At 43.6% G+C, this 27,096-nt stretch overlaps 1 protein-coding gene across 1 annotated transcript; it reads left to right on the top strand.

Annotated features, from left to right (window-relative positions):
- Positions 1-69: 69 nt before the first annotated feature.
- Positions 70-27,096, top strand: LOC146195508 (uncharacterized). Its single transcript, XM_084596248.1, has 7 exons — positions 70-206; positions 2,841-2,870; positions 7,509-7,550; positions 8,490-8,555; positions 13,697-13,752; positions 14,595-14,663; positions 26,744-27,096. The coding sequence occupies exons 1-7, from the start codon at positions 164-166 to the stop codon at positions 27,005-27,007; spliced, it is 570 nt and encodes a 189-aa protein (XP_084452374.1). The 5' UTR covers positions 70-163; the 3' UTR covers positions 27,008-27,096.

The following is a 27,096-nucleotide window of genomic DNA, read 5'->3' as shown; positions in this document are numbered from 1 at the left end:
TCTTTATCCCATTGCAAATATATTTAATGTCGATTCTACAACATACACGTACCCGTATTGCACTTTCTCTGTTCTTTGCTTTTTCAGTTCACGACATATGACTTCTCAGAGGTATGCATTTAGCTTGTTTCTGTAGTGACAAAACTCATCCACATGCCACACGATGTTCGCTGGAAGAAGTTTCGCCTTTCTTGTTTTCCTTTGCAGTAAGTAAATTTGTTATATTTCCTTTTCGCGTCATATCAAATCTACTTAATAGCTGCACTCCAGAAAATTTAATTACGGAGATTTGAAAATTCGTCTGTTCTACAGCTAGTATTTTACAACTGCAAAAGTAGCTCCTGCACATGCACTGCTGCTGTAATTACTTCATTGGCAGTCCATGTGTTTGCCTTCTTGAAAGTTTGGAGTTAGATGTTCGCGGAGTCGTTAACAGAGGGGAAGACAGCATCGTCAATAACAGAAATAGTCAAATTAACTTTACTATAGGTACAAAGAAGCTGGTGAAACAGTCTAGAAATGGGCACGCAAGCAATGTTGAGAGTAGATAACTAGATGAGCAATCAAGCAACTGAGTGCACGCCCATTGAAGGAAAGCGCACCAGAGGGTGACAGAGGTTCAAGCGCAGAATGAGATCAAATAATTTGGGGGAACAGAAAAGCCGCACGAAAAAGAGTAGGACTAACCAGAGCTAACACGCAAAAGCCTTAGCTCTGCGTTAGAAGTAATTGTACAGATAATGATGTTAATATATACCATTACCTGAAGCGAATTCTTCTGCAAAATTATTTCGCACTTTGGGCCGTCCCAAACGCAGGAAACATTAATCTCCCTGTATAGTAATCATCCTCTGTCTGAAGTTCATTTGGAACAGGGAGTAATTCGTCGGTTGCGATTCACAGCGCATTTATTCACCACCAATTATTTGAGGTGGACGCAACAAAATGCCGCACATCAAGCCACTTATTTGCGGGTCGTCAAACACGCACTTCCTTCAAGCGGGAAAATGACAGGCGTTGTATTTTCTTTCTTCATTCAGCTTCTCGCACAGCGACCATTTATAGGCTGTCCGGAAGTGCCCCAATCAATAAGTGAAATTTTCCAAGCTTCTTTGTGAGGCTGTAGGTGCTGGTGCTTCCTCAGTTTATAGCAGGGTAAATAGCACGAACTAGTTTACTTAAACAAAGTGTAGAAGAATGTGATTCATATGGAGGCAGTGAACAACCAAGCCCCTTTTCGACTTCGTTTGTGCAGCACTGAAGAGCACATTAAACAAATATTAGAGGACGGCTTTTGACTCTCCACTGTAGCTGGCCACAGCATCATACTTACCTACATTTCAGTACAATGTCAAACTTTTTCAATGGGGCCGGGTGATTCTTTGTCACGTAAGCTTGGTTAGTTGTCGTCTTTATTTTCTTTAGTCATGTGTAGCCTTAATGTCGTAAGTCATGTCTGGCTTTATTCGTGATTATTATACTTATCTCTGCCGCATTTAATTTATTGAGTTATCCTTAGTCTAATTGATCTCAGGTATACTGACTGAATTTTGGTTTTAGTCATCATTATTATGCATATTTGACACCTGACATATTCTCTTTTTTTTTTAACGAGGAAAACCAGTCAAAGATACGAAGACGAAAGAGAGAGATGCACGCACAACACATCTCTTTCTTTCGTCCTCGTTTCTTTGACTGGTTTCCCTCGTAAAACACTATACACCAACTGGCCCACATTCCCACTCTTCGACATATTCTCTTTATCCCGTCCCCATTTATACCTCATATGTGCACGTTTTACACATGGTACCTTCCACAGCTCTAAACAGAGCCGAAGAGAGATTTGCTCATTTTGGAACTGCAATGCTTTCAAGTTAATATAGAATATGTTATTGTACAATGGCGCATACAAATGGCGCCAGAAATGAATAGTGGCTGTTAGTCATGAGGTCATTAGGGCGTCTCTGGGTAATTATTCAGCCCTTTTTTTATCAGCGCAAGAGCTTAAATACATTATTGTAGCGAAAGTTACATTGGCTACCAACTTGCGATTTCGCTGTGGCGGTGCGCGTAGGGAGGCACAGAGCTGTTGCCTAGCAACCGCCACAGCTGGCACATGCCACGCTCACCGCACCACCTAGCAAACAAGAAGCAACCAGAAGAATAAGTAATGTTCGTCTTTAATGCAACAGCATAGATAGATAACCAGACTAACCTGAACAAAAATAAATGGCATTAGCCGAGCTAAGCCACTGCTAATTTTATGCTGGTAGTAGTGATGATTGACTAGTCAGCGGTGAATTTCGGGCTAGAGTGTACTCAGCATTGGACAGGATTGGATTGGACAACATTAGATTGGAGAGAATTGGATTGGACTGGTTTCAATTGGTCAGGTTTGGAATGAATAGGAGAGGATTGGATTGGATAGTATTTTACTGCAATGTACTGTACCTGATTGGACTGAATCGGATTAGACTGGATTGGTTTGGATTGGATTACACTGGATTGAATAGGATTAGATCGAATTGTAGAGGAGTAAGCAGCCCAGCGCCAAGCACACAAGCTATCGCTACGTATATGCTGGCCTAGCTGAGCTAAGCCACCGCCAATGTTTCTTTGTGCGCCTTGTTGAAGCCCACAGCGTGTATAAAAAAATGTCGAGGTAAGTCTGTGTGTTTGCAACTTGGGGGTTACAACTGTGTATTTGAAAATATTAGTTTTGCCGCTTTGCGTTTATTTGGTATCTTGAGTAAATTAGCTGTACATTTAAATTTTCAAAACAGGCCTTCGTGACCACACGCGCATTTAATTCCTGTGCTGTACACTTGCATTTCTTACAGTGGCGTTGCTGGTGCTTGGCTTACGCAGTGGTGAGCAGGACAAATTTTGATTTTACAATGCGGATTTCACACTGGAACTTTTTCGGACTTAGAGTGAAGTGTCGCTTTCTTAATTTCGTTCAGTTTCTAAATGCAGCAGGTATATGTGATATCTAATATAACCATGCAAACCCAAGGACCACCGCCAGATATATTGCAAGTTTAAAACAGTAAAAAAGTACTGCAAATACTGCAGCAATTGAAAACTGGCAGTATCTATTTTGTCGTTTAACCAGTGGTAGATAGTTAGTGTCGGTTTCCTTTACTTCTAAGCTCATGGGGACTGTAAGTTTACTAAGGTTAAAAGATGGACAGAATGCCTACCCATGATTGCAGCGGGAGAAACTTCAGCGGTGGTCGAATAGCCCGAGGCACTAAGAAGCGCAGCTCCTCCTTTTTCACCGGCGATGTTTTTAATTGTGCACGTGGATGCACTTTTGCTCTACTTGATACGGCGAAGCTAGCCTTCATCCAATTGCTAGGCGAGAAATTTCAGCTTACATATGAATTGGCAGCCCTACACTACATACGAGAGTTTGTTCTCATTTGGTTGTAACCTTTTGTAGTTTAGCAATAATAACACGAATCGAACCAACCAATAGACTTGATGAAACTTCATGATTTTCTTTTTTTCTGTGTACTTTTCCACTGTGCGCCTTATGGGCAGCGTATATCAGAGCGTAAACGCCTTTCTTCCTTCGTTTATAACGTCACTATATTCAAGTGTAAAATATTCCCAAATACAGGCAGCACACGAAGGCACAACAGCACTTACCAGCAACCACAGACACGTACTATGTTGTGACGACTTGACGCATCTGATGCCGCGGCAACTTACTGTGTATATACAGCTAAGCATATAGAGAGGTGAAAACAAACACACGCATTCCCTTGACAGGTATCAGTACAGATACATACATAGACTACTTAAAGGATAGCGGATGATTCCATACCTGTTTAGGCGTGATCTATCTGATCTCCACATTTTCCAGGGGACAATTTATGAGCGAAAGGGAGAGAAAGCCAATTAATTAACCAATGCACCCCAAGCGCTCTGGTTACACCTCCGTTTACTTGACCAGGATCAATGAACTGGATAGCCTCACTCGGGTACGGACATCTACATGAAACACCAACTGGCTCTGGGACAACTGTTTTCCTCAAAATTTCTGTGCCAGCGAGAACGGCTGTTTACTCTTTCTGCGACACGTTCGAGATGTTGGGAATTAATGCGTCAACACAACATGAAGTGGTTCGCCTAATGCCATCAAGTCAAAACATTTAGGGCGATCTATGAAAGAAACCTCCACTCGGACGTATTCTAACTATTGCGGCAAAATTGCTTCTTCCTTCCGATTGTTGAACATTTACGCATCTACTTTCACCTTGCATGGTCCCAAAGAACCCCCTTAAAACTGTTTATGACAAGTAAAAAGCGGCTAGACGCTGACACTGCAGCATCTAGGGTAAACCACGAACACGAGCATTACGCTAAAAGGCGCTAAACTGCACCCAGCATACAGCCGTCTAATCTGGATTCCACAAATTGATAAGTCATATTTATTGGACAGTGAACAATTTCTGATTATTTTTGATAAGAAGATCGTCCGTAAATTTGTTTCATAGACGGACGATAACGCAAACTCAATCCTTGAATCATTTGATAAAAGCTGCTTTCACGAAGCGCTGTCGATATCACAATAGTCTGGAGGCGGCAATCTGAACGAGGAAAAGGAACGTCCATGTTATTTACGTATGATGCCTCTTCAAGGAGGGAGTGCACTTTACGGTCTGCATACAGCAGCACCTCAGGCGGACAGATGCTGCAGGTTTCATACATTTTACTGAAGAGTCCGGTAATGCAAGGCTAAAACCTTAATAGAAGCTGACAGCATAGCTGCTCATTCGCTTAATTGTGCAACGAGTTATAGGGCGTACACTGGTCCTTAAAGTTACGTGCAGCGGTTTCATTGCCTCCATCCTTATTTTAATATGTATACTGTGCATAAATAAGTATGAAATAATGCGGCGTGTACCAAGACGCCCTGATAACGTAGGTTGATTTCAAATCTTTATACTGGTAGTGTCACGTTTCGAGAATAATGAAGGAGACCGAATATTTTTTTTTTTATGTGTTAAACTATGTAAGAAAATGTTTTTTTCAACATCAAGCGTTGCGAATTTAATTTGTCTCAGCAAATACCTGTAGCGGAATTTCTCGTTTCTATGAAGGTATGTTAACGAAGACCTCCCATGGTAGAAGAACAAATGGTAGCGTAACTCCCATAGAAGCCTGCGTGTCGACTCTGAGCGAGGCTTTAGTTTCCCAGCGCCCCCTGCGAACTGTGAGGCACAACAAACACGTGACGTTGCCTGTGACGTCGCAGTGACGTGCTTTTGGCGGGGAATTTGTCTTTTTTACTTATGAACGAAACACAAGGCAACGACGGAGACAGAACGATGCTCGGATAAGGCAGAAAAAATGGACACCGTAACTGTTCAGTCAACTTTACTTGACATGGATTTCTACTGTCGTTTTACGTTAACTGAAATGTTACGGCATCTTTAACCACCTTATCATGGCATCGTTCTGTCTCCGTCGTCGTTAGCCTAGTCTTTCGTCGCGCGTCATGTAAACGCATTCTGGGGCTTATTTCTTCGGGCACGTTTGCGAACAAGGGCCTTCAAGTGAATTCGGCAAGCACATGGATAGAACCACATGGTTTGAGGCATTTCACTAAGGGCATAAACGAGTGAAGCTGTGCTGCATAGAAAGCCAGGCTTTATTAATTCACGATTACTTACATGACGCTTCACGACAATGAAAAATAAGTGTAGGAGAGCGACCACCGCTCATTCGTCACGGTCTTCATGAAATCCTCGTGATAAAATGACCTGAGCGTAGGTCTCCAAACGAGACGCGGTGAGATTATAAAAGGGTAAAAGATCTTGCTAACAAAGTACATATCAGCGTCAAAGAACAACAAAAACAAACGAACGGCATAACTAACGCTAGCGCTAGAACGCCAACCTGTAAGCGCTTAGGTAAGCACTTCAAATTGGGATTGCTAGTATTTAGAAGTTATTGCGTCTGAGAAGTGAAAATATCTACGATATAGCTTCGCTCCAATAAATCTCGCCCTGTTCATGATTCCCATATTTTACTCGCGCTTCATTTGCCACTGAAAGGAGTCAATGTGAGGTTAGAAATTTACAACTTAAGCATTTAACATGTTCATGAGAAAGATCCCATTGACAATAGGAACATCACTGTAATAATAGCTAAAGCACGTTCAGCGAACGTTGGTGCGGTAATACGACGCAGTAAGCAAAACACGCAGCAAAGGGAGCGGAACGGAAGGCTTTGAGCAATGCGACACGCGTCTTGGGGGCAATAAAATCTCACCTTCACCGCTCAATTAAAACATGCAGCGATACGCCGCTCATGCAGACGTGTATCCGTAAACCAAGCCACCACTTTTGCGACGTGCCTGGGAGGCCGAGCCGAGCCGCCGAGCTGTGACGCAGCATTGTCCCATCGTCCAGAAATGCGCACATGTAGCGGCAATCAGTTTCTCATCGAGCACAGACAGTCTTCGCCTTGCTGTAAAGCTCTACCACAACCAGCAGAATGAAATACTGACTGTTTGGTACAGATAACCCACTCAGTACGCAGCACGCAACGATGAACGTTGAACCGGGGCCGATGACGCACCCATCCGCGGATGAAAAAAGCTTTGGTCTGAGCCATTTCTGAGCTTTGGGCAACTACGCAGCGGATAATAAGTGGCCGAGAGAGGCCGTTAGAAACAAGTTAAAATATTATTAAAAATCTGACACGTTTTTCTTACGCAAGAAACAAAAACTGCATTCATTCCTGAGCGCGAATATTATGTTTGCTTTCTAGTTCTTTGGAATTCTGGCAGATCTTATTTTCTGTGTGCTAGTAATTTGCCTCACAGTTCGCAGGAGCCCTCATCATCGAGTTGATGCCGCTGGCAGTAGGCAGCTGCACGCGTTTTCTTCCAAGTTGCGCGACCAGTTGTACATTGACCTTGGACCTCCTTTCTACCATATAAAAGTAATTGTCCTGCAGACACTTCGCACATATACCTAAAATGAGAAATCGGGAAAAACACGAAGGGTTACTATTTCGTACCTGTGTCGATGCAACGATCAGAACAGGCGGAGATCTTCATGACACGCAGCGCAATAGCTGAGCTGAAGGGCATAGTAGAGGGGTAGCTGGCGCACTTCCATCACAGAAATAGAAGAAAAGGCAAATAACGACACAACCAATCTTCAGACTTGTTTTTGGGAGACCTGCTAGTTATATCCTAAGTTATATCAGCTGGACATAAAAGTCAGACGTACAAGGTCAAGGATTCATATTCAAAGAATGAGCGCGTGCTAGTCTCAGCGCATAAACTGCAATCACGAGTCGGTTGCTGACCCTCTAAAACAAAAATTCTATATATTGAACAGCAGAATCATAACGCAACTTGCGCCCTCACTGTGCACACTTTGCTCGCTGCAGCCTGTGGCGCGTACATCGGCCGTATGCATTCTTTTTTGTATGGCATCAAATAACAGAAAATTTGCTAACTCGTTTATAATTTTCGGTTGCAGAATCAACTACCGAATGCATTACTTCGACGCATAGTGGTGTTGGTAAGTGTTGTATTTGTCCAAATTGAAAGCACCCCCAACTTTTCTTCTTTTTTTTTTACTTTCAGGCGTGAGTCACGGCTTTATTAGCAGGCGCCTGGCGCAGCTAGGCTTATGGGATTTCACACATCCCTTCGAGAGAGTGCGTTTGAGGCAGTATAATGAGAGTCTAGGGAGTACTGAATCGGCAAAGTAAAATATCATTGTTGGCTGTCGCCAAAAAGAAAGCCTCACTCACACATTTAATAAATTAAATAAAAGTTTTATATGACTTTTCACGAAACTTTACACTTTGAAACTTGACCGCTCAAAAGATTCGCAATCTAGATACTTTCAAATAAAGACAGGTGAGGTTGAATCCGGCGCCTTCAACACCGTTCTTATTTAGGGTACAGGAAAAGCGATTCGCCTAGCTACATTTCAGGGTGTTTAAAAATACCGGTCTGCTATCAATTGAATGCATTTACTGAGCTTCGATGATCCCGCTTCGCGAGGCGGGACAGTCTGTATACTGCTCCAAATAAGCTCCATTGAAAAAATGATGTCCATGTTTACCGAAGTGATAGCATGCCACCCAGAAATATTTAAACGCAATTTTATTTGTATCAGATCTATTGTTTCATTTATTAGCACGATGTTCTATATTCCTCGCCAAACCGCTTATATTGTTTTGTTGACTATGTCGCTTCAGAAGTAGCCAAGTGTTTTGCTCCACTTCTGTTATTTCTAGTGAATTCCTTGGAAATACTTGTCACTGCCCTAAAAGCCTGTTGTTGCGATTCTTGCAGAAAATAATATTTAGACCTCTCTGTCACCGCCATAACCCCGTGTCACCCCCCCCCCCCCCCCAGCGCAAGAAACAAAACTACTTTAAAGCTAGTTTAACTATTTTATCTACGCCCTTCGAGCTACCTTGCCATAACCCACTGTGCTCGCTTACAGAGCTCATATCAACAGAACCGACAACGCTGAAGACTACGCCCACTGAAGCAACATCTACTATGCGCAGTAAGTGTTTTTGATAATCATACATACGACTGCACGGGATATATCTACCGAAAAGAACTAATGCGACTAGAGATCAATGCTTGACAACAATAGCTATCAAAAACAAATAAAGGCCGAATCACATGACAGCGTTTCTTCGGCACCGTGTCATCGTCTCGGCTATCGGCGTCGACGGAGGCGCAGTTTTGCTCTTGAAGTGGAGGCGACGCTGAAAGAGGCAGGAATCTGGCGGTGCCAGATCTGGCGGCGGAAATTTTTTGCAGGTGTGGAGCAATGACAAGCCATGCATGGGAAGCTGCAGCACCCACCGCCACAGGTGCAACTCGTTTCCGCGGAAGCAAGAGCTCCTGCTGTTTCTCCGCGTGCATGCCTGCGCCTTTGTTCTTCCGTTATCTCAACGCTATAGTCCTCTGAGCAGCGTCACCTATCGACAACTGGTGAAAATATTGTGAAAACAAGTAATAGTGTATTTAAAGCCTACTGTTCCCGTCGTTTCTCAATGGACTCTCGAAAAGGAGATCGATATTATGCCCTATATTATAAGATTTTTACCTACAATGCAAGCTTCTGAGGTGCCATGCGATCTTTTTGGGCTCATGGCTCATGGTACCAAAATCCTTTAGCCTTTGGAAAAGCCGTATGACAGATAGCCACGTAGAGCCACCACGTTCGTCGAAGTATCCGTTGAGAGAACCGTTTGTTATTGTGCGGAGGGTAAATGCTGCATAGGAGCGCTCTCCTAGCTGGTTACCTTTACTCGATGCAATTATATGCATCCCGGAGTGACAAACGGAGAGCTCGACGCTGGTATCAGTGTGTATGACAGGTTGTGGGATGCGACCTGGTTAAATCACGCTTCACGTAATTGCATTTAATAAAGAAAAAAAAGCTGTGTGAGGCCATGAATTAACACTATATATACTTATCTCAGCACTGATACCCCTGAAACTTCGGTTCGAATCCTGTGGTACATTTTTTTCTAAATATTTCTTTTTTGATTTAGCAGCGTTAAAATATGTTATCAACATCTTTCCTGGAGTTCGTTCTCTTTTAGGTTAAATTATGTGCTATTTTTAATGCTTGCTAGCCATAGAACTAGCCGTGAACAGAGCCAGGAGATGACGGCATCGCGACGGTTACGCTATGCAATTACCTTCACCAAAATCATTCCCTGCCTTCAGCGAGTGTATATTAGTTTCTCAGCAACAATCACTGTTCAACTAGCTGAGAGACTACCAGGGTGGAGAAGGAAGTTCCGGGACCCTACCGTTGCGAAAACGTAATTACGCCTCTCGGCCACTGGAGCTGTGTCTCCAATGCCGTCTGCGTTCAATGGTCGTCTGCGGCGCCGTTTGCTACAGTGCGCAGTTCTCTTATGTTCTACTTAAATGGTTTCTAAGAATTCTGTGAGATATTGTAATCCTGGTTAAGCTGAATAGGTGGAATGACAGCATTGCAGCCAAATTTAGCGCCTGCGGCAGCATCGAAGATTGTACGAGATTTGCGTGACTCGAGGAAACATTCAGAGGGCTGGAGAGTCTTTCGAGAGTGAGTATGTTTGGGGCCAAAAGACGTATTTCTTTTGGCGTCTAAAATATGCTGGATTACGGAGTAGCACATCATACTTTGTCATACTCTTTCTCAACACGCGCACCAAGACTATTTTATGTACCTATACTTCAGTAAGTTTGGCTTATACGCCTTTGTATGATTCGAGCTCCCGACACGCATCCCCATACAATTCGCGAAGTTTAAAAAAAAAAAAAACAGTCAGCCTTTGTAATGACTGTTCCCAATTTTCCAATATCTGCTAGAATATTCATAGAGACCACAGTAACGGGCCGACAGTTACGACACTGTGCTAAATAAAAAATTATTTTAAAATGTGTTGTTTTCACGTATTTTTTAGGGAGCTTATAGCCTACCCCTCAGCGCGGTCGGCTGCAGCATGCCGGTCGGGCCGCTTTCTCGCCCGTCTCGGCAGCTGCTCTATCTGAGCCGAAAAAGAAAAATCGCCAGCATACGACACGTGAACTTTGATCTGGCACAAAATGCCATCGCCGAGACGCATAGAATTCAACTTTCAACATGGCTGCTTTGTTTACGGAAATGACAAAGTCGAAGTTGGGCAATGTCGAAGGGTGCGGTGGTTTTCAATTCTATGAAGACGCACGCGGTAACTGGCAACCCGCGCTTGATGAGAATTCTCAGAGGAAACAGATAGCCCGCCTGTGGTGTCTCTTTCCGGTATCTGGCAACCGCCAAGAATTGCATTCAGAGCTAACCTTCTCAGCATACCACATCAGTGAGCGTGAGCTGTCTGACATTTATTCGCCGAACGATCTGAATTTTTTTCCCCCATTTAGGGGCTTTTGTAACATGCGACTTGGATTCCTGCGCGCTCCGCAGGGTGAACCTCCAAATGACTTCGTAACTTCACGCGACTGCAACTTCGAGAAAGGAGGTTCACTGAGAGACTGAAAAAGAGGTCCAAGCCTTGTTGTGATGCCTTTCCGGGCTGTAGCGCGCAAGAAACACGAGGTCGTCGCGGTGACCTGCTTAAAAAAATAAAGACCGCCTGGAAACCCGCAGCCTTGTATACTGAGAACTGCGGTCAGGAGCCCTTTGCGGGGTAGTGCTGAGTGACGAACGGCGAGGGGCTCCTTGGAGCCGCTGGACAAGACGCTGGGTTCGATGAATTTTCTTCTCGGCTCTCGAGAAAGAAGGCCGACTAGAATGTGGACCATCGACCCCTGTCTTCGAACGCTAACCACTATGTAAACATGTAGAAATTCCGTGAAAGCCGCCATGCAGCCGCCGGCACTTGGTTGACAAGTTGCCAGCGTGTGCACCGGTGTAGCGAAGGGCGTGGAGTGAAGGCCTTAGTCCATTGACGCGGAGAAGAGATTTTCAACTACTCTCCACACTAGGCGTGTAACAGAGACGCATCGATCCAGCTCTACTTGCGTACTAGGGGCGCACCCGCTCTCACTCTGGAATGCTTCAGGCATCATTTCGTCAGTTGTTCTTGCCTAACTGGTTGCGCCATGATACCCCTTAAAACGACTCGGTTTAGCCTGAAGAGATGCAGATGACAATACAAATAATTATAATTATAAAGAGCGCGTAAGCTCCAAACTTAAGGGTATGAAGTGATAGCGTAGGCTATCACCCCTAATATAAGAGAGGCGGAAGGAGCGACATAGATAATTACTAGCAGCATAGAAATCAATAGCAGAAACGTATAGCCCTCTTTCACACACAACCCCGCTCAATTTTGGTACATAAAAATGAGGGAGCTAGCCTGTTTACTTGTAAACACGTGCATCTTTGCTAACCGCGGTCCGAATCTAGAAATGATCATGGGTTACGAAGTTGCAATCAAGGAAAATTTTGTGATAAGAAGTTGGAGATTCGACCTTAGAAGAAAACAAGCAGTTTATTTTTCTTAAACAAAACGCCCCGTTTTAAGGCATGGCTGTACTTATCTCTCTCGCAGACGGCATAAGTCCCAGCTGTGTATGGTATGATGCCTAGTTTCAATTCTTTTAACGTATTTGTACTAGTGTCATTATCTTTTAACATATCTCTCGCCGGCAAGTGTTTCTGGGTTGGTTTGGTTTGGTTTATGGGGTTTAACACCCCACACTGACCCAGGTCATGAGAGACACCGTATGGAGGGCTACAGACTAAAATTCGACCAGCTGGGGTTTCTTAACATTCACTGACATCGCGCGTAATACGGGCAGTATTTCTTGCTACGTTTTTGTTCTTTTTTTCGTCAGTAACCACAAGCATTCTAGCCGTTTGCCATAGATCGACCACAGCGGTAGTTTTACGGTCAGGCCGCTTTAACTTCTGATGCCGCAGCTTCATTTCGATGGAGGCGAAACAGAGAGAGAGAGAGAACTTTATTTCAAAAAAAGAAAAGAAAGAGGTGGGGGCAGTGAGTGGAGTCTTCAATTCAAGACCCCAGTGACCTGGGCTTCCGCTCTTGCCTGGGTTACCCATCTACGCTGGGTCGCTAAGTGTAAGCCTAGCAGAGTCCCCTACCACTGCGCCTCCGAATGATGTGTGTTTATGCCTGCTGGTTTCGGACTCGTGCACCCCCATGTGATGTGGTAGGCCATGGGCTGGTCGTTGCACCAAGGGCATATGTCTGCGTAGCGTTCTGGGAAAATTATGCTGTGTTGATGTAGGTTGGGGAAATGTTAGTCTGGAGCTGTCTCCACTCCTGCATTTCCTGTGCATTTAGCCCCTTGTGTGGAGGAGGGTAAATCCGACGTTGTTTGCTCAGGTACCTAAGTCGCGCGCCGTACGCCACGGGTAGAGGAAAGGAAGGTTAGTTGTGAGATCGGGGATGGTGGCCGCTCGGTTTGCGGTTGGTCGCGTCTCCGTAGGTAATGGCCAGCACGATCGCCGCGAATTCCGCTTCTGTGATTGTACAGCGCGGGAGACTTCTGTGTAAGACGAGTCTACCACCACGGCTGCTGCTGCGGTCGATGTACGCTTATAGAGCGGGATTGCACATAGACAGTTTTCGGACTGCGTTCCATTGCGCGCTTAAGGTAATTCACTCAGGCGTTTCTTCTGCCTTCGTTGTGGACTGGAAACATGTTCTTTGGGAGAGGGGCCGCATGTACTCTAGCCAGGTATGAAACAGGAATATTATTCGTTGACTGAATGGCTTGTGGGTTCGCCGGATAGCCAACGCGCTAGAGAATGAGCCGGCCTGTCTCAGTTGACAGAAGGCTTTCCCTGCGGACCAAAAGGACAGCCTCTCGAATCTCTTCAAATGTGTTGTGCAGTCCAAGAGCTTCCAATGTTACGTTGGAGGTGTAAGGATGTGAGGCCTAACACGTTCTTGTAAGCTGCACGTATCATTGCATTGACTGTGTTGAGATCTCTTCGGAGCAGGGTGAGGTAGGGAAGTCCATAGGATGTCCATAGGAGGCGAAACAGAAGGCTTCCATGCAGTGCTCCTGATAGCCAACGTCCCTTTCCAACATTATTTCGTATACCGTATACAGTGCCGATTGGCCACTGATTCCGAGATCATTCATGTAACTTTAAACGAGCTCTGTGAATACAAATCTATTTCCTTGGCTTCAACGACCCCCCTTTTGTTTTCGCGTTTTCAGCAACAAAAGCTCCACGTTGCTACTACACAGCAGTGCTAAACACGCCCAAGAAACCGGTGGGTATTCTGTTTTATTATCTCTTCTGATGCCATTCATTATGGTAGAATAATTATCTTTAAGGATATTTAAACAACTGTTCACTGATAGCGTAAGGGCTCTTTACGGTGGAATACCATAATATGTTTAAGCGTAACAGGGTATCATGATGTTGCTTGCACAAGAATAATAATAATAATAATAATAATAACAATAATCATAATAATAATAATATAATAATAATGTTTATTTTGCATGAAGTAGAAAACATAAGATGCAGGAGGCCTGCAGAAAAATAGTATGGTGCTGGCCAAAATTCTCGTCTACAGTTAAAAATAGGAAGCAAGCTGCAACGACGACGCCTAGAAGCACAGAGCCTGCATGTTGACTTTGCCTGTGTCGCGGATGCTGGTATAGCTTCCTAACAAATACAAATGCTTCCGAATGCATATCTGCTTTATCTATTTGCTCTGAATATGGCCTCTTTTAAAACCTTTCAAGGACATCTGCACAATATACCAGCTTTTTCATTGAATCTAAATGCTTACTGAGTAGTCTTTACTTCAATTTCCATATTTTGAAATGTGGTCTCGTACCTACAATTATTGCTGGACGTGGTTAAATTAATTTATGTGTACGAAGGACTACCTGCTGGAGCATATAAACATTTCCCACTGAGAATTTGTCATGTGCCAGCAGCGTGCATGAGTGGCCCTCTCAAACATGAATGGTCATTGTTGTTGGCCGTGTGAAAGATTATACGTACCTTTCCACTAAAACTGATCCCCACATGCGCTGCATATCTCAAACCGTTTTTCATCAAAATATACAATATTTTTCTTACATTTTGGTGTATATCCAGATGCAGATTGGATGTCTTCAAGAGTGCGGAAGGATTAAAAAGCCTTTGGCGGACGACAGGGAGTGCATAGTAAGAATGTGTTCTGCTTTTATTGCTTACATGTCATATATCCTAACTTTTTTGAGCCCTACTTTGTTCACCTCAGCTGACGCAGCCTAGAAAACAGGAAAACATTCAATATTGGAACCAAGCACCCTATCACTACTGGCTGATATCTTCTGCTGCATAAAATATTTAAACTACAATCCTAAACAATTCATGGAATCGTAGCCCTCTTCACCGCATTTCAGGACGTAGCTGCCCCTGTCATTCGTATACTACATATACGGTGATAGTGTAGTGGAATTGTAACCTCATTTACCTACCTGACAGTCTACAGTCCCTTCTCAAGTTCTGCTTGCCTTGCAATATAATATATTAACATAAATAATCATTTATCAGTTTTCAAGACTACATTTTAGGTAACCGATCATACAACCCGCCTGATTTTAGGTAACTAATAACATACTCGTGTTTATTTCCTAATTCATGCTTGTCTTCCTATCTCTCAACGCCACCCCGATTTTGTTTCCCTACCTCCCTCTGTTGCACGCGATTTTTGCTTTTAACGTTCCATGCTTGCAGCCTCCTTTGTTAACCAGCAAGTTTTATCTAAACAAGCGCGAAATGATAAAACATTGGTGGTGGCTTAGCTTGGTAAAGCCTGGATATCAGAAGCGAAAAGCTTTGGCGATGCCATGGCTTAGCTTGTGTTTCCTTGGCGTACTTGTGGCTTACCTTGTTGTTTATGGTTGAACGTTATAGACATTCCATGGCTTATCATCACAGTCAAACATTCATTACAGCCGTACATCACATAAAATTAAACTTTATTTTGATTCCACATCATCACCGTTACTCTTCAGTATATACATAAACACAGTCCGGGGAAAGCGCGCGGCACCGGCTAAAGGTCAACCGGCGGTGTCGCAGAGGCGTTTGCGGCGGCAGCGGCGGCTCCGACCACCTGCACCTCTCCTGTGATGTCACTTGGTTTGCGCATGCGCAGCTGTGACTTTTATTGCGAAAGCAATACTACGTCAGGTCTAACCGCTCGTGTATAGTGCCTAGAATATACTGGCTAGTGTGCCGAGGGCGCGCGCTGGCGTGTCCGCCGCGGTGATGCCTTCCCGCCGCCACCGCGGGGCGGCGCTACCAATAGCTAAGGTGCTATCGCTCCGCGTTCGCCGCCTCGGCAGCATAGGCGGCATATAGGTCCGGATAGCGCGCTGCGCTTTTCACTGCGAAACCTGTCTCTTGACGGTTTAAGCGCACTTTGTGTTTAAAAACAGTCTTGGTGGAAGACATTCATACCGTCCTAGTACTGTGCGGAGAAAATCATACGCTCAAATAGCGCTCGAGGAAGCGTTTAACAAATACTGTCTGGTCCATGTCTTCTATATATCTGCTTTATTTATTCAGCTGAACCGGATAAGGTCTTAAGCAGAACACATATTGACTTCCTGATATCCAGCGAGAGAAGAAATTTGAGAAAACCACCTAAAGTTGACACGTTGGTTGCAATAGTTTGTTAATCTTTGATTAAACGATCGAGTCCGGGCCAGATTCAATATATTGCTATGAAATATTCCGATGACGACTTTATTTGATCTAGAGCCACTCGATTGCGATCCACGCATCGCGATTGCGGATTTAAGGTATCGTATGCATCTTCCTTCTGAGTGAGCGCTCAGTCAGCCCAGGTGGTTGTCCCGAATTATGGGAACTATATACTCTCAATCGCGATCTAACCCGGAACGGATCGACGACGACTGTTATTGTCCGTGTGACACAGGTATCAGAAAATACCCTTAATATTTTACACTGTTCATTAATCCAACTTTGAATTTTATTTACTCTTCGGTCTTTTCAAAGATCGCATGCGACAATAAACACAAGCAGTCTGAATCTGAATTCAGTTTTTGTTCTTACTCTTTATTCATTTGTTTTATTAGGAAGTCACTTAATTGTTGCTTCATACATAAATGATTATTATGCGGTGTGCTTTCTTATGTAACAGAAGGAAAGGCACGAAACAAAAGTGGTGATTGTATCACTGATTCTTTTTTTTTTACAAAGTCTACAATATAGTAAAATTTGAGCAAAAAGGCGCAGCAACAATAAACAAGTAAAAATATAGAAATGCACCACTAAAGGTTTTGGAGAAAGGCCGCACATATGACACCGCAATAATTTTAAAGTAGTCTGATACCAATTTTTGGTGGTATTTTTTTTTTTTACTTGCTAATGATGCGCTAGGTATTCCTGTATAATTCTCCACGTGGTTTCTCGCTTACCACCGCTAAGTAATTTATATATAATTTTACTTTCTTCACCAGTTTCGGCTTCGCGGTTTCAGCAGCCGAGCGCTTGTTGTACGGTCACAATTGTCCAGGTCACGCGCGTGATTAAAAAAAAAAAAAAAAAAAAACAAGCTTTAACCACAGACTCACTTATTAGCTCCTCATTTTGCGCTTTCAATAGAGCCACTTGTTCTGCGCTCCATGCCAGTTTTCTCTTAGCTCTTCTCAGAGCGCGAGAAATGTTGCAGCATTTATTTGGCTAGTTGCATGCTTTAATTTTCCTTCTTTCTGCGCATCTTGTGTAAGCCTCCGCTGGTATTTGCATTAGGCGCAGCTAACCCCTTCAGAGTTGACGGTCAAGCGACACTTTTTCTGCAAAATATATTCCCATGAATGATATGTGCTTCCTGAATCAGCTGGTGGCAGGCCACATTCGGAACAAAGACCCTCCAGTGCACTCTACCTATATAGCTCTATCTTCAGCTTTAGATATTGTTGTATTGTACGCGCTTGTTTTTTTCTTTTCCGAGAATATGCACTGTAGTGTCCACAGAACTGCGTTCAGGCTTCCAAAAGTTATCACTTTTTCTATGTACAAAGTGACAAAGTTCTTTTTCTTTTTTTAGGCTCGATAACGCGCTTAGGCTACAGATCCAGCAGGTGCTTCGGTTAATTTGGTCCAAGTCGCAGGTATGTAAATTGAGTCAAACGGATCCCGAGGCTCAAAGCTGCACGTCTGCTGCTGCGGGCATGAGTTCTCGCTCGGCTCTCCTCCTTGGAAGCATTGTCAAACATCCTTGACGGTGCGTGCATGGCTGTGTCGTCTGCAGTCGTTTAGCGGCCGGTCGGTCTCAGAGGTTCCTCAACTTTCTTTTCGATGTCTTCTTAGGCAGAAGATGGTTCGGATAATGGTCGAATAGCGTTGGCACGGTTTCGGGCTTAATTCGTGGTCTATCTCTAGCGAGCTCGTTGACGATGCCGTTTACTGTCACTTTGAACGTTCTCTCGATGTAGCTCTCCTCAAAATATTTTTCGCAGACAACACACGTTGAAGTCAACTTGCGGTCCTGTCTTTTAATCAGCCACTTCCACTCAGCAAGCTGCGCAGGGTCCGATGGCACACCGAACATAGAAACCTAGTCCTGATTCGAGCGGTAGCCACTCCGACAGAGCGACGCGAAACATGTCTTTCCCTGCCCTGATGCTTTATTTTTAGCATCATTAGTCGTTGCAAATTTAATTATCTCATATGAATGCAAGGAACAGAACGACTAAAACAAAAGAACAGCGTAGACGCGTCCAAAGCGCTCGAACCCACTGATGGCTCGGCCAGCGCAGCTGCGGCAAATCAAGGGCGCGCCGGCGGCCGACGGCGTCGACGGCACCTTTACGATGAGCAGCGCCCCTGGCGGCCAAAGTTGGAAGGCATCGCCGGCGCGGACACCTCCTCCCATTGAGAGAGCCCTCCGCACGGCACACTAGCCAGTATATTCTAGGCACTATAGCTCGTGGCTGTGTGCCATGTCCGTGTCCATGACCATGGTCCCCTGGCAGGAGCTGCCAACTTGGGTCTCTCGTTTCACATGGGACGGTTATGTCAGACTCAGCCTACCAGGATCCTTGCATTCACGTTACCCCTATAGGCTACTAAGGCACGTTCATACAACTTGGTTAAAGCGGGGCTTTATATGTGTTTGTAACGACGGCGCACACGCAAGACTCGGGGTTGACTATCCCATTGAAGCTTTTCGCTTCAAAACAATTATCAATAATTTCTCTTAGGAGGATATTTCAAAGTTGGAGTTCATATAATCCGCAAATGTGCGAAGTGCGCTCCTGCTTGTGTTCATTGATAAGGTGGTAGCAAGGTGCTCTGCAATCGCTCTCTTATACGATTATACTATGCCAATAATATCGTAAAAACTGGAGTTTCCTTAACAATGCGAATAACGAAAAAAATACTATACATAGCTGAAGTTTGGGGCGTTACAGGGTGGCGCGCAATACATCAAAAGCGCCATATCCCAGCCTCTTAGTTTACGCTGAGGAATAGAGTTCCCGATTCGAAATATTAGTTTCGTCTTACAAAATAGCGGATCTGCAGATACACTTTTACCGCAGTTTGTTCGGCTGTTGCATGCAAATGATGATAGCAATGTGTAAGCAGCCACAGCGGAACGGTTCGCAACAACTACATAAAGGGCACTCGGCAAAACCCGTACCCTGTGGAGAACTCCACACCTGACAGAAATAAAACACATTCAGTTTGTTAAACTGGATTTTGGGATGAAAAATATGATAATAACATTCCTAAACTCAAACAAAATGTCCAAAGTAGACCAGTAAAGATAATAAAATGGGGTGAAGGGAGGGGGGGGGGGAGGGCTCATACGTTCCCCTTTTCCCCTTCACCCCTTTTATTATCTTTACTTGTTTACTTCGGAAGTTTTTATTACTGGAATAATGCTTACTGGAATACTGGATTTCAAATTTTTTTTGTGTGTGTGCAATGTTTGCATCCACTACGATTTCGCCTAAATAAGTGTAGGAAGCTGTTTTCTACCGCTCTTAAAGTTTTCTGCAGGAACCATGGATGGATGGATGGAATATAGGAGCGTCCCCTTTGAAACGGGGTGGATAGCAGTAGCTATCATACTCATTTTTCTCCCCATATCTTAATTATTGAATTAGATTGGTTAACTAAACCATTATTCTATTTATTAAATTTTTGTTCCTACTTTACTAACAATATGTCACTTTTCTGCTTTTAAGCCAGCAATTTTCCAATCGTTTTTTGCTAGCTTCTACCGCCGGCCACTGGTATCTCTAAACCCCAGACCTTCAGGAAGAGTGACTGCGCCTGCATCGACTTCCGGATGGATACCATTATATTTGAGTATAATATGGTCAATTGTTTCACTTGAGTTACCACATACAGCACATGCATCATCTTTATTGTTAAATTTCTTTTTGTAGCTGCGTGTTCTAAGGCACTTTGATCTAGCTTCAAATAGTAGGGCACTGCCTCTTGAGTTATAAAAGAAAGCTTCCTTCCTGACCTGCATTTTCCACTTTCGGTATAATTCCACTCTGTTTCTTTTCCGTCGAATTTATTCAATTTTTATCTTATGTGTTTTTCACCTGTTGCTTAATGCTCTTTATTTCTCCGTCCTTGTCACTAGCATACTTACTAGTTAGTTTCCTAGTTCTTTTCCTCCATTGTGAGTCAAAGCTTTTTAAGTACAGGTATTTAAATACTTTAGCTGCCCATCTGCTACTGTCCAATTTCCTCAGGCGTTCCTCATATAATATTTTACTCTGAGCATTCCGTACTTCGAAAGATGCCCAGCCCATATCTCCCTGTACCTCCTCATTTGTGATTTTGCCGTGGGCACCTAGTGCTAATCGTCCAACGGCTCTCTGATTTATTTCTAATGTCGACTGTACCTCTGATTTTAGGCACAAAACCGCATTTCCGAAAGATTCCGGGCACCATAATTCCTTTCCAAATACCCCTCAAAACCTCATACCTGTTGTATCCCCACAATGCCCTATGCTTCATTACCCCGGCATTTCTTCGCCCTTTGGCCTTAAGTGATTGCTCATGCTTTCCAATATATGCAATCCTTCGTTTAACCATACCCCGAGATATTTATATTCTGCTACTCTGGGTATTTCATGGCCTTGTATTTTAAGACCCTTACTAGTTGAGCCGTTGAAAATCATCAGACCTGACCTAAATGCGCTAAACCTGAAGCCTAGAGCGTCCCCTTCTTCTCCGCAATACTTAACTAGAGTGTGCAATTCTTTCAGACTCTCAGCTAGCAGCACAATATCGTCTGCATACATCAAACCGGGGAGGCGCTGCTCTACCGCATTTCAACCTAATCTATATGACAGGTTAAAACCTAGGCTACTCTCTTGTGATCGATATGATCGATATATCGATATCGATCATATCCATACCATCAATCAGGTCATAGAAAAATGCGCGGAATATAACCAGCCCTTATACATAGCATTCATTGATTACGAGAAAGCATTTGACTCAGTTGAAACCTCGGCGGTGATGCAGGCATTGCAAAATCAGGGGGTACACGAGCCGTACGTGAAAGTGCTGGAAGATATATATAGTGGCTGCACAGCAACTATAGTTCTGCATAAAGAAAGTAACAAAATTCCCACCGTTAGGCAAGGAGACACAATCTCCCCAGTACTATTCACAGCTTGTTTAGAGGAAGTATTCAGAGACTTGGAATGGGAGCAGTTAGGGATAAGGCTAGATGGAGAATACCTCAGTAATCTGCGATTTGCTGATGACATTGCCTTGCTAAGCAACTCGGGAGATGAACTGCAAATAATGATTGATGACCTAGACAGGAAAAGTAGAAAGGTAGGCTTGAAAATCAATATGCAGAAGACTAAGGTAATGTTCAACAGCCTCGGGAAGGAACAGGAGTTTACATTAGGTAGCGAAATACTGGAAGTAGTAGGCGAATATATCTACTTAGGACAGGTAGTAACCGCAGATCCGGACCATGAAAAGGAAATAACAAGAAGAATAAGATTGGGATGGAGCGCATTTGGCAAGCACTCGCAGATTATGACTAGCAGCTTACCGGTATCGCTCAAGAGGAAAGTATACAACAGTTGCATCTTGCCTGTACTCACCTATGGGGCTGAAACGTGGAGGCTAACCAAGAGAGTTCTACTTAAGTTTAGGACAACCCAGAGGGCTATGGAACGAAAAATGGTAGGGGTAACATTAAGAGATAGAAAGCGTGCAGAGTGGGTCAGAGAAATAACTCAAGTTAACGACATTCTAGTGGAAATTAAGAAGAAATGGACATGGGCAGGACATGTAGTGCGAAGAGAGGATAACCGATGGTCGCTGAGGATAACAAACTGGATTCCTAGGGAAGGAAAGCGTAGCAGGGGGCGGCAGAAAGTTTGATTAAGAAGATTAAGAAGAAAGAAGATTAAGAAGTCCGCAGGGGTCAAGTGGATGCAGCTAGCACTGAACCGGGTTAAGTGGAGAGATATGGGAGAGGCCTTCGCCCTGCAGTGGGTATAATCAGGCTGATGATGATGATGATGATGACTCTCTTGTATCCTCCGTTCCAGGTTTATCATATAAAGCATGAACAGCACCGGTGATAGGGGACAGCCTTGTCTTAATCCTTTGCATACTTTGACATCCTCCGTACTTCTTATCCCTTCCCACGTAATTTCTACTTTGTTATCCCGGTATATTTCCTGTAGGAACTCTATTATCTCATAACCGATACCTTCTTCTTTTAATATGTTCCACAGGAGTTCCCTGTCTACGTTGTCGTGCACCCCGTTTATGACCAGGAAGGCCAAATACAAAGGTCTATTTTCCACTCTAGATATTTCGATACATTGGGTAAGCACGAACAGGCTATCATCTAAGCGCTTACCATTTCTAAAGCCGTTCTGAAGTTCTCCGAGTATCATGTTACTTTCTACCCATGCTTGTACCTTTAATTTCACCGCCTGCATGGCCAACCTGTACATAACAAGTGTTATGGTAATCATCCTGTATGATTTTGTGTGCATCCTTTTTCCTTTCTCGTTATAAATCAATTTCATTTTACTCTGCCGCCAGCTGTCCGGAATTATTGCTTATTCGTTATGACTGTTTCCAGGACTTTTAAAACGTTTCCTTACTTTTTGGACCAAGTTCTATAATCAGCTTGATCGGACTTCCATCTATTCCTGTAGATGTTTTTTTAGGAATATTTTTTTCTGGCTTTTTCCAGTTTAGATTGGTCAGTTCTAAGCTGCTTTGTATTCTGCTACCTTGTGTTGCTTACTAATTTGCGGAGATTATCCTATCGCCGCTCCTAAATGACTCGACTATAACTGATGTAATATTGTTCACTGCGTTGTCTCCCTTTAAACAATTTCCCTCGTTATCTTGAATCCGATCCTGCTTTCTTTGATTTTTCTTCCCTAGCCAGCTTATATGGTTCCAGAATTTTCTTGCTCTGCCTTAGAGGCATCGTGTATGTCAGCCATCCAGCGATCGGTGGACTGCTTTATTTTACTTTGGACGAGGGCCTGTACCTCAAGTTTCTTTTGTCGATATGATTCCAATTTTTGGTCGATTTCTTCCTGAGATACCTGTGCTTTTGTTGCCACTCGGTGTTTCCTTGAAGCAGCCCGTCGTTGTTCAATAGCTTCCCTGATTTCCTTATTCCACCAGCTCCGTGGCTTCCTCTTTCCATTCCAGCGGTTTGCTACTTTAACCTCCTTAATTTTTCTCCTTATGAGTAGTTCTACCTGTTCATAATCCCAGTCTTCCATGGAGATTTTCTCTATTGCTTCCTCTATGTCTGCTGCTATCTGTGCTATTTGATCGTCGTTTAATTTTGCGTTTACTTTTTGTCTAAGTTCCATTTCTCTTTTCATCAAGGGCCCCATCTGCAGACTAATACGTTTATGACCACTTCCCAGACTAAACTCCCCTTCTTCGTCTAATTCCATTATTGTGATCTTGCTATAAATTCCCTGCGACATTAGACAGTAGTCAGTGGTCGTCTGCCTGTTGCGGAAATCCCACGTGATTTGGCCTACACCATTTTGTTTCTCTATTTACTATAACTAGGTTGTGTCTCTCACAGAAATCTATCATTAGCTTCCGGTTACAATCCGTGTATCCATCCTGATCGTCGATGTGGCCGTTCATGTCGCCCAGGAGAATAACATCGGCCCCGTCTCCAAACTGGCTTATATCGGCACTGAGACATCCTACAAGATCATTGTTTTCTTGGCTGCATTGGTGTCCTGTTCCTAACTAAACTACCCCTAGCCATGTCCTTATGCCGGCAATTGTTCCTGAAACCCAGATATGTTCTTTACAAGGAGATTTAATTCTTTGTCAATTTGTTCCTTGGTGTATAAACATACCACCCCTCCACCCTTTTTTTCCGTTCTCGTTCTGTTGCACCCTTCCCAGACGTAGCCTTCTATAAACGGCGGATCTTCTAGATCCCTGAGATGAGTCTCGCAAAGAGCGTACACACCTATTCTGTCATCCTTCAACTGCTGTTCTATCGCTAGCCATTTCGCTCTTTTTCTACCTTCTTGCATGTTTATGTAGCTGATCCAAGTGTTAAATTTCTTTTTTGTACTTTTCTTTCCCGACCTCCTCCTTGCCATTTTTTGGGGCTCAGCCTCCGTTATTACACTTCCTTCTACTTCACTTCTAACTACCTCTGTGCACGGAGTCCTCGCGGACCCCCTAAAAAAGCTACAGCCCTACCTGCCAGGCGCGAGCCGATCTCTGCTCCCACCCTTCTGTTAAAATGAATGCCATCTCGGTGAAAAGCCCTACCAAAACCTGCTTTATGCACCTCCCTGTTTACCTCAACCACTTCGAAACGCTTCTCCAGGCTTAACTTTCTTATGTCCTCATTAACTGTCACCACGTCCTTTTCCCGCTTTCCGTTCGATCCTAGCACCTCCGGTACTGTGCATACAATTATCTGCGCTTGCTGTGTTATCTCCCTGATATCGTCAACTCCCTTAGCTAAACTTCCCACCACTCCTACAGCGTCACCATTTAGGACATCGATTAGCCCCGCGGCTACTATCACCATACTGCGCTCTGCGGAAGTTTTCAACAGCCTATTTTTACTCTCTTTCAACACTGCCCTCATTGTCTTCCCTGGGAAGGATGCAACTAACACTCGCTTATCATCCTTTACAAGTTCCAAGATATCTTGCTTGCACCTGCTCATGTTAGAATCTCCGGCGATAAGCACTTGGGCATTCTCTCCTAGATCTCTCCTAGACCATCTCCTAGATGTTAATGACCTCTGACGTTAGACGTTTGCCTGGTGTCATGCAGTATTTTGTAGTCATCCAGCTGATCATTCTTTGTGCGAGGAGTCTATAAAAGTGACATGAATATCTGTTACAGTGAATATAAAAAATATAAGAATAGCAGGCCAAAACAGCCTACGGCATAAAAATCTCGCCATGTTCTATATAGCACAGTAAAACGAATATACGTATATTTAAAAATGTACACACTTTCTTAGAGCCAGCGGCAAGTAATGAAATAAATATGAAATAAAGATGCCTGAGGACTACAGTAGAAAAGTATGCATTTCGCCGGCAACTGCAATGATTCCAATAGAAAAAACCTTCTACGTACTCACCTCTCGAATCATTGCGCTCTTCGAGGTATTTCGTCATGGCGGGTAAGCACAATGACGAATCTAAGCAAATTACAATAAAAACGCAGTGTAGAGCCTCAGCGCCGCTTCTTAAGCTTTTGGTAGCGGTGAATTTACAGGTACGTTACGCAGTCTGGCGAAGAAGAAAATGGTCAGTCTGTTAGAAGGATCGAGAGGATGTGGGGCTGGAGTGACGGCCGAAGAGTGATCTTCATACAAGCAATTAACCAGAATCGCGTTAAACGTTGTTTATATTAGGGCATGAGTGTGTTCTCGTATACGCGCGCAACGAAGAGCGCCCCAGTGTGGCATGCTTGTACGAGATTGCTGCCAAATATCATTCTGTTAGGATGAAATGCGACTACACACGCAAAGTTAACACGAATTAGTAAGCTGGACGTGACTGGGAACGTTCGGACTATATTATAACTAAATATAAATACTTTCAAAAACGCGGGGCCACTTGGTCTATTACTACCTTAGTAGCCGCATTCTACAAACTAAAAATATAAAATGTCAGAACACAAGACAATGTTTTTTTTAGTAATTTCTGCTCGCGTACATGGTTGGCAGCGTATTTACGGGTAATTGTTGGAACAATATGACGTTAAAAACGTCGGAAATAGACGTATATACCAACTAGCGACTGCGTAGGCAAATAAAGGCACTGTAAAACTGGTAATTGACATATTGTTGAAACCCAGTTCGTGCTTCAATATAAAAACAATGTCCCACAGGTGCCAAGGAAAAAAATAGACATTGGCTTAACAACAGGGCTCTACTTCCAAATATATTTCAGGTCTGGTATTGTCGTTATTGTACCAAAAGTTTAGGTTTTTTACAAGTGACCAGCATTGGCAGTCCTTAAAATACTCCGAGACTACAAAAGCGTACGTCTGATTTAATGTTACATCTCGGTTGCTGCCTTTATGATTCCAGACATACTTGCCATTTTTAGACTATTATAAAAAACGTGCATTAGGTGGCAGGATATATCATCCGCTTTACTTTTGTGTATGGCGGATGAGCAATAGCAAACGCGGAGCAACTTCTCGGGAGAAACAACGGTTTCTCTTCGTAACAAGACTGACTTTGACGATAGCCAGTTGAAGTGGACATACGTTACAGCAATCGTATCAGAGTTAGCGTTTTCATCCCCAATTTCTCACAATGAGGCAAACCTGTCGCCAAGTGACACGATCTCTTACCCAAACGCTACTCTTCTATCCAGCATTCCGTTTAATTGCGGCACAACATTGAAGCACAGCGGGCACCCTAGTAATCCGAAGCGCACATATCGAAGAAGACCCTCCAAAACCATTTTTGATGTGGTGTAAAGAAAGCCTTTAGTTCCGACTTTCGGAGCATGAGCAGCCGAAAGACTAAAATATTAAATATTACTGAAAAACAATTTAGAGCCAGAATAAAATCGTCTGCCCGTGAAGATCTTGGCACCGCTCCAATCGCCCCTTTATCAAAACGCATTCGAACGCATTGCTTATATATACATGCCAGAATAAAACCGTGCTTTTACTCTCTGTTTCAGAAGTTCTAATACCGTCGCCATGGCTTAATAGTGCATCTTTGCTTTCTTTTTCAGAATGTTATTCGAGATGCGCTGCTTTTTATGCAACCTGAGCTCTACTACCGTTGCCCCATTGGTATGTGCAGAAATGGCACTTGTGAAGACAGCGGTCTTGAACTGCAATGTTGGAAGTCATATCCAAAACTTCTTGAAGACATCTTTGGACCACTTCGAAGAAAAACTACGACCGCGGCGCCAACTACAACTGATCTTGCGAAAATAACTTCAAGTTTAGAAGAAGCTATAAATACTACTTCACGAGACGCGGCGTTGTTGTAATTCATATAGCCTGTGGAAGATGAAGATATAGAAGCCAACTATAAGCGAGCTGTACCATTTGTTAAAAAAAAATACAAGTAAAATGCCGA

The sequence above is a fragment of the Amblyomma maculatum genome, chromosome 3 (assembly GCF_055883805.1).
Source record: "Amblyomma maculatum isolate TAMU_Amacu chromosome 3, ASM5588380v1, whole genome shotgun sequence".
NCBI classification, from domain to species: Eukaryota; Metazoa; Arthropoda; class Arachnida; order Ixodida; family Ixodidae; genus Amblyomma; species Amblyomma maculatum.
Note: the sequence above shows the minus strand (reverse complement) of the source record. Positions and strands in the feature narration are given on the sequence as shown.

Bases quoted from the DNA above. Each gene is read 5' to 3' on its own strand.
- LOC146195508 (XM_084596248.1), top strand. From the start codon at position 164: ATGTTCGCTGGAAGAAGTTTCGCCTTTCTTGTTTTCCTTTGCA. The intron at 8,556-13,696 runs GTAAGTGTTTTT...TCGCGTTTTCAG, and splicing joins AGCAACATCTACTATGCGCA to CAACAAAAGCTCCACGTTGC. The intron at 14,664-26,743 runs GTAAGAATGTGT...TTTCTTTTTCAG, and splicing joins CGGACGACAGGGAGTGCATA to AATGTTATTCGAGATGCGCT.